The sequence below is a fragment of the Lissotriton vulgaris genome, chromosome 3_1 (assembly GCF_964263255.1).
Source record: "Lissotriton vulgaris chromosome 3_1, aLisVul1.2, whole genome shotgun sequence".
Taxonomy (NCBI): domain Eukaryota; kingdom Metazoa; phylum Chordata; class Amphibia; order Caudata; family Salamandridae; genus Lissotriton; species Lissotriton vulgaris.
Genome location: NC_141689.1, coordinates 1,409,005,014 through 1,409,021,521, shown reverse-complemented (window position 1 = coordinate 1,409,021,521; position 16,508 = coordinate 1,409,005,014). Strand labels below are relative to the sequence as shown.

The 16,508-nt window shown below is 46.3% G+C and overlaps 1 protein-coding gene across 4 annotated transcripts in view; it reads left to right on the top strand.

Annotated features, from left to right (window-relative positions):
- Nucleotides 1-16,508, top strand: part of WDFY3 (WD repeat and FYVE domain containing 3) — a 2,050,643-nt gene that overhangs the window by 1,891,419 nt on the left and 142,716 nt on the right. For all 4 annotated transcript variants that reach the window (XM_086961876.1, XM_086961875.1, XM_086961873.1 and 1 more), the window contains one exon: nt 15,902-15,998. In XM_086961876.1, the coding sequence (XP_086818002.1) occupies nt 15,902-15,998 (97 nt within the window). The remainder of the gene's footprint in view (nt 1-15,901; nt 15,999-16,508) is intronic.

Genomic DNA, 16,508 nt, shown 5'->3' with positions numbered 1-16,508 from the left:
AACCACAAAAATGCACACAGAGAGGATTGTGGTCACTATAACCTACATCTTTGATAGAAAACCTCTGAAAGAGGGACTGAGAAGAAGAAGAGACCTGAATGTGGTCTATAAAAGACCCTGTGCCTCTCCCTTTAAAGGTGGGAATCGGGGTTTTGCTATTTGGAGCAGAGAGGGACATCAATGACCGCAGGTCAAATTCATTAGCTAAGTTGTTTAATTCGTCCCCCTGTAAGGAATGTTCGTAATGAAATCCCTCCATTCTATGGCATCCCAGATCGCCCATGCTAGTTGTATTAGGATCGCCACATGGGTGAATATTAAAGTCTCCCAGGACCATCAAAGAATATAAGCTTAGGTCACACAACTTCCTTATGTAGTGACTCAATTGAGTGATGCCACCCTCCTTTTTACCATTGGGTGGGTTATAAAAATGTATCAGGGTCATTTTATTTTTCCCCTTCTTAAGAGTAATTGCTAATATATCAGATGCGGCGGTAGGACAAATTTGCACCAGACAATCAATGGTCAGGGAAATATAGATGACTAAACCTCATTTTGCTCTACCGCTAGTTGAGGGGGTTGCAGGGATAAAATAACCCTTACATCCCTCCAGAAGCAGGTTACAATCCACTAGCCAGGTCTCTTGTAGGCTAATTACAGAGAATCGCCTGATAAACTGATGCCACAGGGGGTCACTGAACTTGTCTGCCAGGCCTGCTTTGTTCCAGTATATGACATTGCTAACCTCCTCTGAGGTTATCAGCACAGTTTGTGGTAAGAGGGGGGAATCAAGAGCGTGGACTCTGACTTTGTCATCAAACTATGATTGACCTTCTGTTGGAGCCTCGGTTCTACTACCGGTTCCTCCAACATATCCAGTCAGTTACAATCCTCCAACCCTGATAGCGTATAAAACCTACTTGCTAATGCTAGGGGGGAGGTACAACATAGTTTGAGTTGGGGCCCCATGAGGTAATAATCCTATGATGTGGTTGTAGATGTCCATAGTTCTTGCCTTCGTTGGTTATATATGGCCAGCTATCTTGTGGTCGTTCCTTATCTGTATTCCCCCTGTTGGCCCTGTGGCTTTCCACTCTGTAAAAGAAGCCCAGAGGTAAAGCCTGTATTATGGAACCATGAGTTTGCTGGTCTGCTTGCACCGGATAGGATTGTTTCTGCCACAGCTGCCCTATTAAAATGAACTATGACACAATCCCTGCCACCCACCTTGGTGGTTGCCAGCCCATTTCACTCGCCGTACCATATTAATGCTGCGATCTAATCTGGGTCCTGCAGCGGTGTTATTTGATTGCCAATGAAGTACCTTGTATTTCTAGTTATTATAGTCTTCAAACATACCAGGACGGAGAGGAGGGACACTGGATTCAAGATAGCCTGGCTGATAAGGATTATGAATCCGAAACCGGTCCCAGGATGCTTGTTTCTGGTCCAGGGAAGACTTGGCTTGGCAGTTCGGGCGGGACTGTTCCCATGAGGCACAGGGTCATACTAATTTGCATATGGCCATGTCTGAACTGGGGTGGCTGAGTGAGCTAAAGAATGGTGATGGATTAAACCCAGATCAGTTGAATGGGGGGTGAGTGTTTGATTTGCTCAAATGCTCCGTCCATCATCCCCTTTTGTATCGCTCCATACTTCCTCAAGTAGCACAGCATTGCATCCGGCTTTCTTACTACACTTTGAAAAACCTGCATATTCTAAGGAACTATCTGAGGTCCACCGGGTGTTGGAACATCCCGTGGGCCAGTGAATTCCCTATTTACTGGCTTTACTGGCTGCGCTAATTGGGACTGTGCCGATGGCATCTCAGAATCGGATTTAGGTAAATTTCTCATGGTGCTTATACTCGGATTTGCTTCTTGAACTTGTGTACATACAACCCTATGACTTTTGCAACATTCCAGATGCCCCCCCCCCACCCGCAAGACCAATCTCAATTGCGGACAGTCTCTCCAGAATCAGACTCAGTTTGGTGTCTAATAAAGTGGCCATTAAGTCATTTAAAGCCTTGGTAGTCTGTGAGTCTAAATTAAAGGCTACCAGTTTGGACGCCAAAGGTTTAATTAAAGGTTTGGGACTGGGATCTGGGGTCAACTTGGTTCTTTTAGCTTTGCTCCCAATGGTTTGGAGCTTACGTTTAGTACTCCCCTGGGCAGTGGATTCAATCGACTGTGGAAGCGGATGAGTTAATATGGGGCACAAAGCATTAACACTGTCGTTTCCTTGGGGTAAAACAGTGCTTCCTCTTCTGTCAATAATGATAGCTGGGGAAAGGGGTATGTGCAGGGATCCTGGAAGCACTGAACGGGGCCATCATTAACAGGTGATGAGCCTTCTGTGACCTCAATAACTGTATGCGACCCCTGGCAATTATTAGAACGGGGTGAGGACAGATCAATCTGAGGCACACTGAGACTGTGTAGAGACAGACCTGGACAGTTAGTAGGTGATCTGGAAAGATGCCTATTTACGAGTTCTATCTCTTTGTCAATGACGGTGACTGCTCTCAGCAAAAAAGAGTCCATTGTAGTGACTGTAGAGGCAGAGGAAGATAAACCTATCGTAGTCTTAGACCCGGTAGCCCCCGTCGAAGCCTTTCTCCTCCCCATGCCCTCAAAGAACTTATGTATTGCCCCAACGCAGGCACAAAACACCCACAAACACAGAAGCACAAGCACTAAATGATGAAAAGATGTTATCTATACAATATACACATGGGCAATACTTGCTTCAGTTGATAAGCTCAATGGAAGATCCCCAACACTTAAATCAAGATGAGCTTTGATTCCACACAGCCAAATAGCGGCCTCTACCTGGCGCCAGCACCACATAATGATGTACCTCACTATGTCCCACAAAGTCTTTTAAGTGAGGTTGATTCCAGTTCAGCCTACCTCCATAGACGGGGCACGTCTCGATGTCCAGTTGGCAAAGACCAAGACCGGTGGCCCAGCCCGCCCTCTACCGGTCTCGGATGGGCTCACAATGGCACGCCCTTGGCCTGGAGCTCACCCGCGCACTTCTTGCGGTGCGAGAGCCGTACTCCGCAGACTGCAGGGGAGAAACTCCTCTACTCCAAGGGAGATTGCTGGCAATTTGGAAAGAGCTGGCAGTCTCCCGGGGTTCTAGGAAGCTGGTCAGCTGCAGGACAAGTCACTTCTCATTAATGTCTTAACTGGTGCAGGCAGGCAAGGTTTGGCACCAAAGGTCCACAGCAAGTCTTAAGTTCTCTCTTTTCATGCAGCTCTTCTTTGTCCTTGCTTTATGATCCATCAAATCTAAGTTTCTGGTGTCAGGAGTGCCACCCATATACTCAATATAGGGGTGTAAAAGGGAGTGGCAGGTAATAGTCAATGGGCCACTTACCTTTAGGGTGTTTACACCCTCTATATGACCGCTTCCTGTTGGAAGTGGACATAACCCTGAACCAGAGAACCTAATTCCACCAAAACTAAAATGGTGGAGTACTAAATGTTGTGTTCACATCAGGTAGCCCACCTTAGGGGTGGCACTAGCGTGAGAGTGGAACACACGTCCTGACTAGCTAAGTTTCCAGTCTGTCATGGTGCCAAGATGGGCCCGGGTCAGAGGATGTCATTTCCCTGATTTCGTGAATCCTTGGGTCACATTTCAAAGGCAGGAGAAGCCTTTGAAGCCTCCTGTCTTGATGTGCTGATCATTTAGCCATCCTGCTTGGAGGAGGTGACAGCACCCCCAGATGGAGCAGGCATTGTTTTTGGGCTCTCACCTGCAGGGGGTCAGAAACCTGTCTGTGATGGCAGCCTACTCTACACCAGTTAGTCAGCACACTAGTAGTCTATAGGTTTTCATAGGGTACCTCTAAGGTGACCTTCTGGGTGCATGTATTAATAAATCCATCACTGGAATCAGTGTGGGTTTATTAATATGAGATGTTTGATACCAAAAATCTTGAGTTTCATTGAAGCCATCATGTAGCTGTTAAACTCGTAAATACCAGTGTCCAGCACATGTTCTCAAAATGGCTTCCTTGTTCACTTGCAATATCTAAAAAATCGACTTAGACATCACAGGGGGCATATCTGCTCATGCAGATATGCCCACACATGAAGTAAAGTGCACCCTGCCTTAGGGCTGTAAGATCTGCTGTAGGGGTGACCTAGCTATACTGTATGCAGTGTCTGTGGGTATAGCACACAGGAGGTGTGCCATGTTTTACCTTCACTTTTCTCTGCACAATGGCATGCAGCCTGCAATGGCAGTTTGCGTGTTGAAGCTGAGGGGTCCCTTAGGGTGGCACAATGCATTCTCCTGGGCTTAAGGATCTTCTTCAGCCTCCTTTCCCTAGGTACCAGGGGTACCAGCTACTAGAGACTTATAAGTAGGGCCAAAGGTATTGCCAATTGGTGAAACAATTTTACAGTTTTAGGAAACGAGATCTGGCACTGGGAACCTGGATAGCAGGAACCTAGTGCATTTTCTGTCAAAATTGCATCAGATACTAGGCAAACAAGACGGAGGGAAGAGAGGGGAGGGGGGAGGAGAAATGCGACACGGCGGGAAGGGGAGGGGGCGGAGCGGGTAAAATAAACAAGACGGAGGGAAGAGAGGGGAGGGGGGAGGAGAAATGCGACACGGCGGGAAGGGGAGGGGGCGGAGCGGGTAAACAAAGACGGACGTGCACGCGCTTTTAAGCTCAATGCGCATGCGCATTGAGCTTAAAAGTCACGGGCACTGCAAGGAATCGCCACGATTCCTTGCAGTGTGGATAAAGAGTGGATAAGTCCCAATACTCTCGCCTTGCTCGATGCGCATGCGCATCGACAGGCGAGACCTAAAAATGGGGGTAACATGTCAAAAAGCGACACTTTCCTACAGATAGGATTCATTTCATAAGATAGGCACGTCAAGAATAAAGGCAGAGGCGGCGATATGATCTCAGATGATAAAGCTTTGTGAGATAGACAGGCAATCTATAGCTGAATTCTAGCTTCATAGGGCAACCAATTTAGGGATTTTAAGACTGGGGATATGTGCTCGTTTCTTTTGGTCCCTGTGACCAATCTGGCTGCCGCATTAAGTGAAGCCATTAGTGGGGCCAAGGTATATTTGGGGAGGCCATAGAGTGTAGCACTGCCATAGTCTAGCCTTGACAAAACAAGTGCTTGGACCACTTGCTTGAAGTCAGCTTGTGGGAGGAAAGGTTTAAGATTCCTGAATATCCTCATAAGGTGATTCACTTCCTTATACACATTGCTGATATGAGATTTCATGTTCAGATGCTTGTCTAGGGTGAGTCCAAGAGATTTGGCTGAGTCAACAATGAGGGGGGAGCAGTTGAAGGCAGGGAGGTGGTTCATCCAGAGGTCCATCTTGGGGATATGATTCAGGGAAGAAATGAGAAGGAATTCTGTTTTAGAGGTGTTGAGCAGGAGGTGGTGCTCAGTTAACTAGTTCTGAGCCTTTATTAGGGTAGAGTTGAGTGCTATGAGCTTATTCGTGGATGACATTTTCAGATAAAGCTGCTTATCATCCGCATACATATGGAAGAGAATGTCCGCGGAGTTTAGAGCATTAGCTAAAGGTTCCAAGAATAAATTAAAGAGTATAGGGGACAGGGCGGACCCTTGGGGGACCCCCAAGGATACTATTTATTTATTTTATTTATTTATTTTATTTAGAGGCTTTTGTAGCGCGCTCTGTTACTAAAAAATAGTATCCTGGCGCGAGAGAGAGGGAGAACAGATCACATTGTATCCAGCTTAGAGAAACATCCGTTAGGCAGTGATATTAAAGAAGTGGGTTTTTAGGCCTTTCCTAAATGCCATAATGGATGAGGATGTTCTCAAATGAAGAGGAAGAGTATTCCAAGCTCTCGCCGCTCTGACAGAGATGGATTGGCCGCCGAGCCTGCTATATTTAAACTTAGGCACATTCATTTGGTGGAGATTGGTTGACCTGAGAGGGCGGTTGGGGACATAAAGGGAGAATCTTTTCCTCAGATAAGTTGGACCCGTTTGATGGACTGCTCGGTATGCCAGCACGAGGATCTTTTTTTTTTTTTTTTTTAATTTTTTGAAAACCTTTATTGTGCACGAAATACAGAACAAATACGGGCCCACAACCATCCGGCCGGCCACGAACTCTCATGTAGCACTAAAGCATGCAATACGGTGACATAGTAATACAGCTGCACATCGGCTATTAATCAGGAATCAGACTGGAGGATGCCGCAAGACCATGTCACAGGAGTAATTAAGGTTAAGTTTTTAAGTTTTTGTGCAACTAGTAAATTCAGGTCGTATTGTTCCGTACTCATAAAATGATAAAGTAAGAGCAAGGACCATGCAGGTGGGACACGACAGTAGCTACGATTCACGCAATCCACATCTCAACAAGCAGTCCCGACCGGGCAGGATGGCCACACAATATTCACGTTACAGGGTAGCAATCCCAACTACCCACTCATATCTACTCCGCCACCCTTCACCCAATATGCCTGAACACGGGCCAAGAAAAAGGAAAAAATATAAAAGAAGCAAAAACAGGTCCCATAGAAACTAACCAAAAATAAAATGTAACCCCCCACCCTACACACATGCAGAGGCTATGGCCTACCCCCCCCCCCCTAGCAGAGTGTCTGTCGCCCCATAAACCCGAAATACAGCAAGAGAAGAAAAGAAGTAGAAGAAAAAGGTAAGATAAAGCAAGAAAAATGTAGAAAAGGAAGAAAAAAAGGAAGAAGAAACGAAAACTTTTAACACTTGAATATAGGGAGGAAGAAAAGAACAAGCTGATCTACCACTCCCAAAAAGAAGGAAGCGGGGAGGAGCCCTCACAATATCAGAACTCCCGGACTCCCAGCCATCCGCAACCCCTACGTCATGTTAGTGTTCCGGTCCGGATCCCCCCCGGCTAGTCAAGTACAGGGTCCGCAGCCATCAACCGCAACTTCTGTCCCTGAGCCACCCGCCCGCAAAACAACAGTCGCCCCATAAAGAGGAACCAAAAATGATAGAACACAATACTTGCGATTTGAAATGAAGGGAGAGGCCAGCGCGCAGAACAGGAAATACAATATGAAATAGGTGGAAGTCTCACTGAATGCACAATCAATACATCAACAAGTATTTCAGTCCGGGGTCACAACCAGGCAGACAGTCAGTGCCAGTAAGGGAAGAGTCATCAGCCCTGTCCCGAACGTCGGAATCCCACCAGGCAGAGCCACAGCGAAGCAGTGAGACAATATGGCCACCGAGAGAGTGAGAGTGTCGCAGGAACACAAAATGGCCGTCGAGAGCCAACAGTAACTCCATCAACTGTAGTAGTGAGTTCCCCAGGAACCTGCAGAGCGTACAAGTTCTTCGAATACAAAGTCGGAGGGCACAACCCAGGGGCCGGTGATAAGGTCGACAATGTCTTAGACATGTCCCAAGGCACTCGCGGTGAGAATTCCAACAATGTTGCACTCTTCGGTGAAAGGAGAAACAAAGTATCCCAGATAGAGGCAGCAGGCGGACAATCTCGGGCATCAGTAAATTCGGGAGCGGACACCTCTGTCCAGTTGGCAGAAGGAAGCACTGTATCGCCATGAAGCGCAGGCGGAGATGAGTGTAGTCTTTGCGGGGTCAGTACATTGCAGTCCCGCCGCAGCGACGACGCCATGTCGTCCAGCTTCTTTCGCAGCACTTGGCAGCCTTGGCGCATATCAGCGCGGAGGTCATGCAGGGCAGTCAGGAGGATTTTGAGAGAAAGTGTAGGTTGAAGCCCCCGGCTCTCACTTCCCAAGGAAGATATTCAAGAATCGGATCCCATCACAGGCGGGGCAACACAGGCCAGTGACAGGGACGGGCGCTCTCCCCCACACCTCGGAGCCTCAAACAAAGCCATCATGGCGAAAGTCCGGGGAAATCGCAGGATAATCGTGGCACAGGCGAGCGTCCTTGCGGGGCTACAGCATTACAAAGTACAGCACCAGTGAGGCACACATCGCGGAGAGGCGCCCCGTACCAGAGGGGGGTAGTGAGGCGTGGGGTCAGGCAAGCATAGGCTATCAAACATGGCCGTGCGACACTCTCCGTTCATACCTGCCCCAAACAAAGGATCCGTTGCGATAGGGTGCCTCAGCTCAACAAGCGCTAGCTCCTGGCCTTCTTCTGCAAATCGCCGTAAGCGTCGCAGCACAGACAGTGCATCGTGAGGTCCCCACCGGTGCTCAGGTCGGCAGCGCCGATCAGGTATCCTGGCCGCCATCAGGTCTCCGGGGAACGGCAGAGAGCTTTTGTGCAGGCGGACTCCCGGGCTGCAAGCAGTACAGCGGCTATATCCGGCCGCCGGGCAGGTCGAGAGACCAGGAACACACCGCTGGAATCAGCGCCGCGCCGCACTTCATCAAATAGTGAATTGCATCAGGATTTATGCCAGGATCACGGTGCGGCGGTAGCAGGCTGAAGGAGCCGGGAGCCTACAGGTCTGCTCCGGTCGCCATCTTGGCTCCTCCCGAGCACGAGGATCTTAAATAAAATCCTTTGAGCAACTGGGAGCCAGTGAAGAGCTCTGAGAGGTTGGCGGACACTAGAGCTTCTGGGAATATTAAACAACAGCCGGACCGCAGCATTTTGAATAACTTGGAGGCGATGGATCAGATAGGCCGGGAGTCCGCAGAAGAGGGCATTCGCATAATCCAGTCTGGATAGTATGAGAGCGCGAATGACCGTCTCCTTGGCCTCTCTCGGAAGCAGAGGGAGAAATCTGCGCAGGGTTTTTAGTGTGGAAAAACAAATTCCAGTAAGTTTTTTCAGATGGTCCTCAAATCTGAGGTTGTTGTTAAACCAGACTCCTAGATTTTTTGCAGGACCGCCGATGGATTTGGGGCATGGGAGATCGGTGGGCCAGAGAGAGTCACTAAAATTATCAGGAAAGGAACCATACAGCAAGATTTCAGATTTACTCTCATTGCATTTAAGTTGGGCACAAGCCAGCCAGCGAAAAACCGATGATAAACAGAATTGAGCTCTCGACGTGTCCTAGTTGTTTTTGGGCCAAGTGAACAAAAGCTGTGTATCATCGGCATAGGCCATAATTTTGGCTCCTAGCTGTTCTGCAAGGTAAATGAGGGGGGTCATATATATATATTAAAAAGCAGGGGGCTGAGGGTAGAGCCCTGTGGGACACCAGTTGAAAGTTTTTTGGGAGAAGAGGAAAAAGGCGGCATCCACACTTGTTGGGACCTGTTGTCTAAAAAGGATGTCAACCAGCCAAGAGCGGAGCCAGTTATGCCTATGGCCGCTAGTCTGGTAAGTAAGAGGGAGTGAGGAACCGTATCGAAGGCGGCAGAGAGGTCCAATAAAATCAGAGCCGCTCTGCCACCTCCGTCCAGACATTCCCGAATAGCCTCCGAAACCTCAACTAGAGCCGTCTCTGTGCTGAAAGCAGCTCTGAAGCCTGATTGTGCTGGATGGAGAGCCTGGGAGCTTTCAACAAATTTATCCAGCTGTGTGAATGCGACTTTTTCACATATCTTTGCCAGGGCCGGCAATAATGATAAGGGCCGGAAATTAGCGGGGACCTTCGGGTCTAGGCCATTTTTTTTTAAAGAAGTGGTAGCAGTTTGGCCTGCTTCCAACATGCCGGAACAGTGGCAGTGGAAAAGGAGAGGTTGACAATATGTGTCACCTCTTGGCCAACTGTATTTGCCAGGCCCGCAAGGACTCTGGCAGGACAGGGGTCAGCGGGGGATCCTGATTGTAGAGTGGCAAGAATTTTGACAACATCTGTTTTATCCACAGGAGTGAAAAGGGCAAACTGATCCATAGGGACAGGCAAAATGGGGGAAGGGATAATCATTGAGGGTGGAAAATTAGTACAGACAGTGAACAGATCATCTTGGATTTTTGCAATTTTATCCACGAAGAACACAGAGAGTTCTTCACACCATTTTGCCGAAGAGGTTAAAAGAGGTTGAGCGGCACAAGGAGCAGTAAAGCTTTTAACAACAGCAAAGATTTCCCTGCTATTGTTATTAGCCTTGGTTATACGCCCGTCATAATATAGACTTTTTGCCGATTTAATTGCTGCGTAATACCTCTTTTGTGCCGTTCTCAGTTCTTTCTTAGCCTCAGGGAGATAGGCTTGTCTCCAACGTCTTTCAAGTTTTTTACAACCTGATTTGAGATCGCGGAGAGTATTGGAGAACCAAGGTTTAGAAGGGGTGGAGCGCACTCTACAAACCCGACCTGTTTTTGTTGAGGAAGCAGCACCACATTCAATCCATGAGTTGAAAGAGCTAACGGCTGACTCAATTTCAGAGGGAAGTGTAGGGCGAGAGGTATCTAGTTGATCACAGAGCGTAGCTATATTAATTTTCTGTGTGTGAGCAGCAGGATGATTGGTCTCGGCGGGGCGGGACAAGGGCCAGGTGAATCTGATCAGCATATGGTCAGACCAGGTTACTATTTCAGGGTCAGACGTATTTATATCAAAGTTGGTGCACACTAGGTCAAGGATGTGACCTCCTGAGTGGGTGGGAGCCTTAACCCACTGTTTTAGCTGGGCCATCGCAAAAGCATCGTTTAACCGAACTGTGTCGGGTAGGTCAAGATGATCCACATGGATATTAAAATCCCCCAAAAGGAGATATCTAGAGTATTTCAGGGCCCGTGGGACTATCATGTCCTCTAATGCCTCTAGAAATTTGCCTGCATGGCCAGTTGGCCGGTACACCAGAGTTCCCCCCAAGGTAAAATGTGCCCCCAGAGTAAGAGAAAAGTGGAGCACCTCAGCATCAGCTGGGGGGCCCATTGGATCTAGAGAGAAAGTCCACTTGTCTCTGAAAATGGCTGCTATGCCACCTCCTCTGCCTAAGGGGCGGTCTTGTCTAATGATTTTGAAGCCAAGTGGAATAGCAAATTCAACCACTGGGTTGCATGTCTCATTAAGCCACGTTTCTGTGACAAAGAGAAGATCAAACTCATTGTCACTTAGTAATTCAAATATGTCATTAGAGTGTTTGACCAATGATCTGGCATTGATCAAGCCAGCCCGAAGACATGCCGAATCGATGGGAAGCTGGGTAGGAACAGTTAGAGTAGGCTGGAAGCGAAATTTGCATACTTGGCAAGTGCGCTGAGATGTATCAGCCAGCTCCCAAAGGTTCCTGCAGGGGCAAGAGGTTGCACTAAGTGCTATAAGATACTCACGGGAGTAGGAAACACGGGACTGGTCAGTGGATGGAGCAGCAGCAGCAGGGGGGCTGGCGCTGGCCACGTCCGGGACACGGACGGGCACAGACGGGCCCTCCTTTGGCGCTCCTTCGGCGCGCAGATGGCGCGCCCGCTGCGCGTCCTGAAGGGCATGGCTAATTGTAGACTGAAGCCCCAACCTCCGCTGGACCGCTAACTCTGATCCGGCAGGGTCCGACCCACACCAAAGATGGCGGCCGACCTAGCCCTCCACAGCAAACGGCACGTGAAGCCGCGGTGGAACGGGGCTTAGGGGGAGCACAGTCAGTGACAGTCAAATAGCGGTAAGTTTTTAAATGAGCAGAGAATATGACCACAATAAATGTAAAAGTATTAAAAAGTTCAGTTTTAAAAGCAAATCAATTCACATCAGTTCAAATGCATCCGATGGTAATTACAAGCAGAGGAGAGCCCTCGCAATCTGCTCGCCCTTCTCGAGCGTTGTGCCGAGGTACTGCCACTGCCTCAACACAAAGGACTAGTGATGTCTCGGAGAGAGAGTGGTTTGCCTTATCTCTTTGGGATCTGTGGTGAAGGAAGGACGAGAACCATTGCAGCACCGAACAGGAATGGCCCATCATGTGCTTCAAAATGGATAGGAGGTTGTCTTGATTAACCGTGTCAAACGGGGAAAGATCCAGGAGGATAAGGAGGTAGGATTCATTTTGGTCGAGCATTTTTAAAATGTCATCCATAACGTGCGCGAGAGCCGATTTTGTGCTGTGCCCACTCTGGAAGCCAGATTGGTGTTGATCCGGGAGATGGAACTTTCTCCATGTGGACACAGAGTTGAGATTGGATGCATTTTTCTAGGAGTTTGGTAAGGGTGGGGATGTTAGAGATATAACGGAAGTTGTTACGGTCCGTACTATCAGCTGGAGGCTTTTTCAGGATAGGTGTTACCTGATCAGCTTTTAGACAATCCGGTATCGTACCTTGTGCGAGAGATGCTTTGACAATCTTTATCCATATGGGGTGAGGAACTCCTTCAGTTATTTGAAGATGGACGGTGGTAACGGGCCGCTAAAATGACTAGAAGGGTTGACACTCTGAAGAATCTTGTTGGTGTCTTTTCGCTGAGGAGAGTGAAGGTGTCCCAAAAGGCCTTGTTCTTTGTGCTCATGCCGGTCAGTTCGAACTTCTCTGATAAGGTCGAAGGGGGCGCCAATGCCCGGCTAGCAAGAGCACTTTCCTAGAGTCAAGGTCAATATTGATGAGTCTGTATTTCTCAGCTAAGAAGGCAGCCAGAACCTCGGAAGAAGGTGGGTTGACCTCGGAGAGAGAGCGGTTTGGTGTTTCCACCAATTGTTGTTTCTCCAACTCAAAAAGTTTCTTGATGCAATTAGCTGCTTGATTAAGTTGGGATCTGAAGTAGTCGGCCTTAGCAATCTTGATTTGTTTGTTATAGGACCTCCTAATCGTTCTAAGGATTGTTAATTGGTCCAAGGTTGGATTCAATTTCCATGAACGTTCAACTGCCTGAGGTGGCGGCGTTCCGTGTTTAAGTTGTCGTTAAACCATGCTTTGGAAAGTTTAGTTGAGGCGTTTTTTTGTTGGAGTGAAGCAATGGAATCAATGATGCTAGAAATAGTAGAGTTGCAGAAGTTGGAGAGTGCATGCACCTCGGTCATGTCAGCTTGTGGAGAGAGGGCAGATACACAGTGTGTTAATCTTAATCTTTCTGGCAGCGATTTTCCGCTTTCGTCATGATGGCACCACATCTCTGTATTCCTCTTGGATCATTCGACAGTTCTTCAGAGGCCTCTTTCGAATGTATCTGCCCATACGTCGTCCGCCGCCTTCGTGGCGCTTGAATCTGGTTTTATCTCAGCTCCTCCTACCTCCTTTTGAACCCATCCATTCAGCGGACTTAAAATTCCTCACATGGAAGGTTGCTCTTCTACTCGCGCTTACATCATCAAGTGGAGTAAGTGACATCCAAGCATTCACAATCCAACCTCCATTTCTTCAATTCTCCAAGGACGCTGTTACTTTACGGACAAATCCGACATTTATTCCCAAAGTTCCTTCGGATTTCCATCTGAATGAGCCCGTCATTCTCAGAACTTTCCTCACAAACCCTCAGTCTCCTGCTGAGCGTTCTCTGCATTCCTGGGATCTAAACCGTTGCCTGAAATTCTACATCCAGCGCACCGCTCCTTTTCGAAAATCAGACCAGCTCTTTGTGGCCTATGGCCGAATCTGCAAAAGACAGCCACTCACTAAAGAATCCATTACTAGATGGATTTCTTCTGCCATCTCTTTCTGCTATTGCCGGGCCGGCAAGCCTCTCTCTGCTCGGGTGCGAGCACACTCGACAAGGGCTGTGGCATCATCTAGCACCCTCTTTGCTGGAGTGCCTCTGCGCCAGATCTGCAGAGCTGCTACGTGGTCGAGCAGACACACGTTTACGAGGCACTACTGTCTGGAGTCAGCGGACGCCGCAGATGCTGTTGTGGGCCAAGCTGTGTTACAAAATCTTTTTAACTAAGGTGAGCCTCTGTTGCTTCCCGCCTCCTGTCATAAAAGGTTTTGCCATATGTCTGAATGTATGCAATATTAATTATACTATGTTTTAACTTACCTGGTTTTGAAATGCCTTTTATGACTCATATATTATTTTACTGCTTTCTACTCTTATTCAAGCATGTGAATCTATGAAAGACACCCCTAATACTGGAGAAGAACATTAGTTACTTACCTGTAAACTGTGGTTCTCCAGTATTGGTGTCTTTCATAGATTCACATGAGACCCACCCTTCCTCCCCTCAGAGGCTCTCTTCTCCTCATGCTCTCTCGGTCACTTTGGTGCTACGAAAATCTGAGGGCTTGAGCTTCTGAGGAGAAGGTTCTAGAGGGTGCTGTTGCCTGATTGGCTGGAATGTGGACTATTATAATGACTATGATATGTTACTAAAGTGAATTCTCCCTTTAAGGCTTCTATGGGCCTTTTTCAGTTCTATGGTACTTTCAACTTTACGTTATATATTTTATATGTATTACATTTCTTATGTATATGTATAATTATATAATTTTCTATATGTATATATATATATATATTACTACTATTTTATGTACCGTTGGACTCTCACTTCGACGACGGGGAATATTCAAGCATGTGAATCTATGAAAGACACCAATACTGGAGAACCACAGTTTACAGGTAAGTAACTAATGTTCTTCTCTTACTTAGATGTTAGCATTGATAATACTAGAAATTGGGCTGATTTATTACATACCAGAAGATTGCAGTACATTAAGTACCTAGGTGCTGTTATTAATTTTGTGTCAAAGTATGCAGTAATTATAAAGTATAGTCTGCACACCCCTTTTAATTATGATCCACTGTTTTTTTAAAGAATACTCTTAGGCAGAGTTTTGCATGCAGACGCAATCGTACCATGCCCCCACAGCACTTGTCTTCGATACTTTCCAACCTAGTGGAGCGTATATCACAGCGTGAATGTGGAACGCGAAATACGCTCCACTTGGTTGAAAAGTATGCAGTAAACCATTTAAATTGATAAAAACTATTGATATGTTCAAATGTATTTCTGTTGTTCCTTATGGTACTGGTATTTGGGTATTTAAATGTCACTTTTATAAAAATTGGTTTTCCGAGGCTTACCCCATCTACTTTTGTTTGCTACTTGGAATTGGATTGGCGATGCCTTGAGGATTTAATACATTTATCTCCCCTTCTTCAATCAACTTTGATTTGGAATAGCAAATCAGCTAACCTTTCGCAGGGGGTTATCTATGACTCCTTAAGTCAATATCGTCAGAACGTTTTTAACAAACCTAAGGCCAGCTGCATGTTTGATAAGGCGAGCATCAAGAAATAGTTTTTCTTTCTCAGATCACTACAGGAGAGTGAAATATGTAAAACCTCCATGAGGGCTAATGGTTCGTATAAACAGTTCAGTTTTACCACACCGTAATTCAGTTGCTTTCCAGTTCTAAAGTAAGTATTGTGCATCTCCTACTCTCCGAACCTACAGAATGGACTAGTCTTACCTTACATCAATTCTTTTATTTGCGATTCATGTTTAGATCAGATGGGGCTTATTTCTTGTTTTTCCGTGATCTATACAGAATGCCTAGGTCAAAATATTTGAAACCATTATTAAATGCTAAAGTTTATAAGTGCAGAGCCATTTTTTATATTTACAAATGCCCCATTCTCCAGTTTTAATTTTGTATGTGTGCATGTTTTTAAAATGTGCATTTTGTTTTTTAGATCTGTTCGCTGATAGGATATCATATGTATTATATGTATTTAGCTAATATAAGTCTACATTAGTATTGCTTTGTGGATGTATTGCCTGTTTTTCATATTATGAATTAACTGTATTATTATTTGATTTTTATATCATCTCTGTGCAAAATAAAACTAGTTTCATCATCTTCAAACCAGATAAAAACAAAGTAATGTTGTGCAGCTGAGTGAGGAGTGGCTGAATTCACTCTAGTTTAAGGTCTATGACACCAAATCTGTACAGTTCCTTACCAGGGTTTTGTTGGCATCTGACCACAAAAACCTTCCACTGGTTTTCAGTGCACAATGTTTATTTAAACACAGCCTTTTTAATATTGTGTTCATTGGTTGTATGCAAGTTATACAAAGTGTTTTCTTGTTTCTGCATTTATATTACACACAGTTCTGGAGAATGGAGTTCTTGCAAGTTCCAGAAACACCAGCTCCAGAGTCACCAGAAGTTATGGATGTACCGGATATCTGTGGAGAGGCACAAATAGGTTTGTTTGCTGAAAATTGTTACAAATGCTGCTTGTTTTTCTCTTACCACTTACCTGAAGTCTTACCAGTCCATCTGGTGCAGTGTGGGGTTTTATCTATATAACCTCATTGCAGGAGAATTGCCCTTTCTGTAGGGTCACCTTGGATTTTTCACTTTTTGCCGGACACTAGATTTTTGCTGCCCTTAGAGCTCTGTGCATTTTACCCCTGTTAATGATAAAATACCTGTGCTCCCCCGTTCAACATGGTAAATATGGCGTACCCCTAAGTAGCATATTTAATTTAACAATAAGTCCTAAGTATATGGTACAGAGTGTTCCCAGGGCCAGTCAGTTAAATGCGATTGCTAGAAGGCAACACCCATTGTGCCACCGACTACAGTAACAGTGCAAACATGGCTGCAGGCCTACCATTTGCAGCCTAGTTTTTGCAGTTTTAGACTACATATTCGACCTGTCAAAATAACCCCTTTTGGCATGTCAAAACCTTCCTTTAAAATATTTGTCATC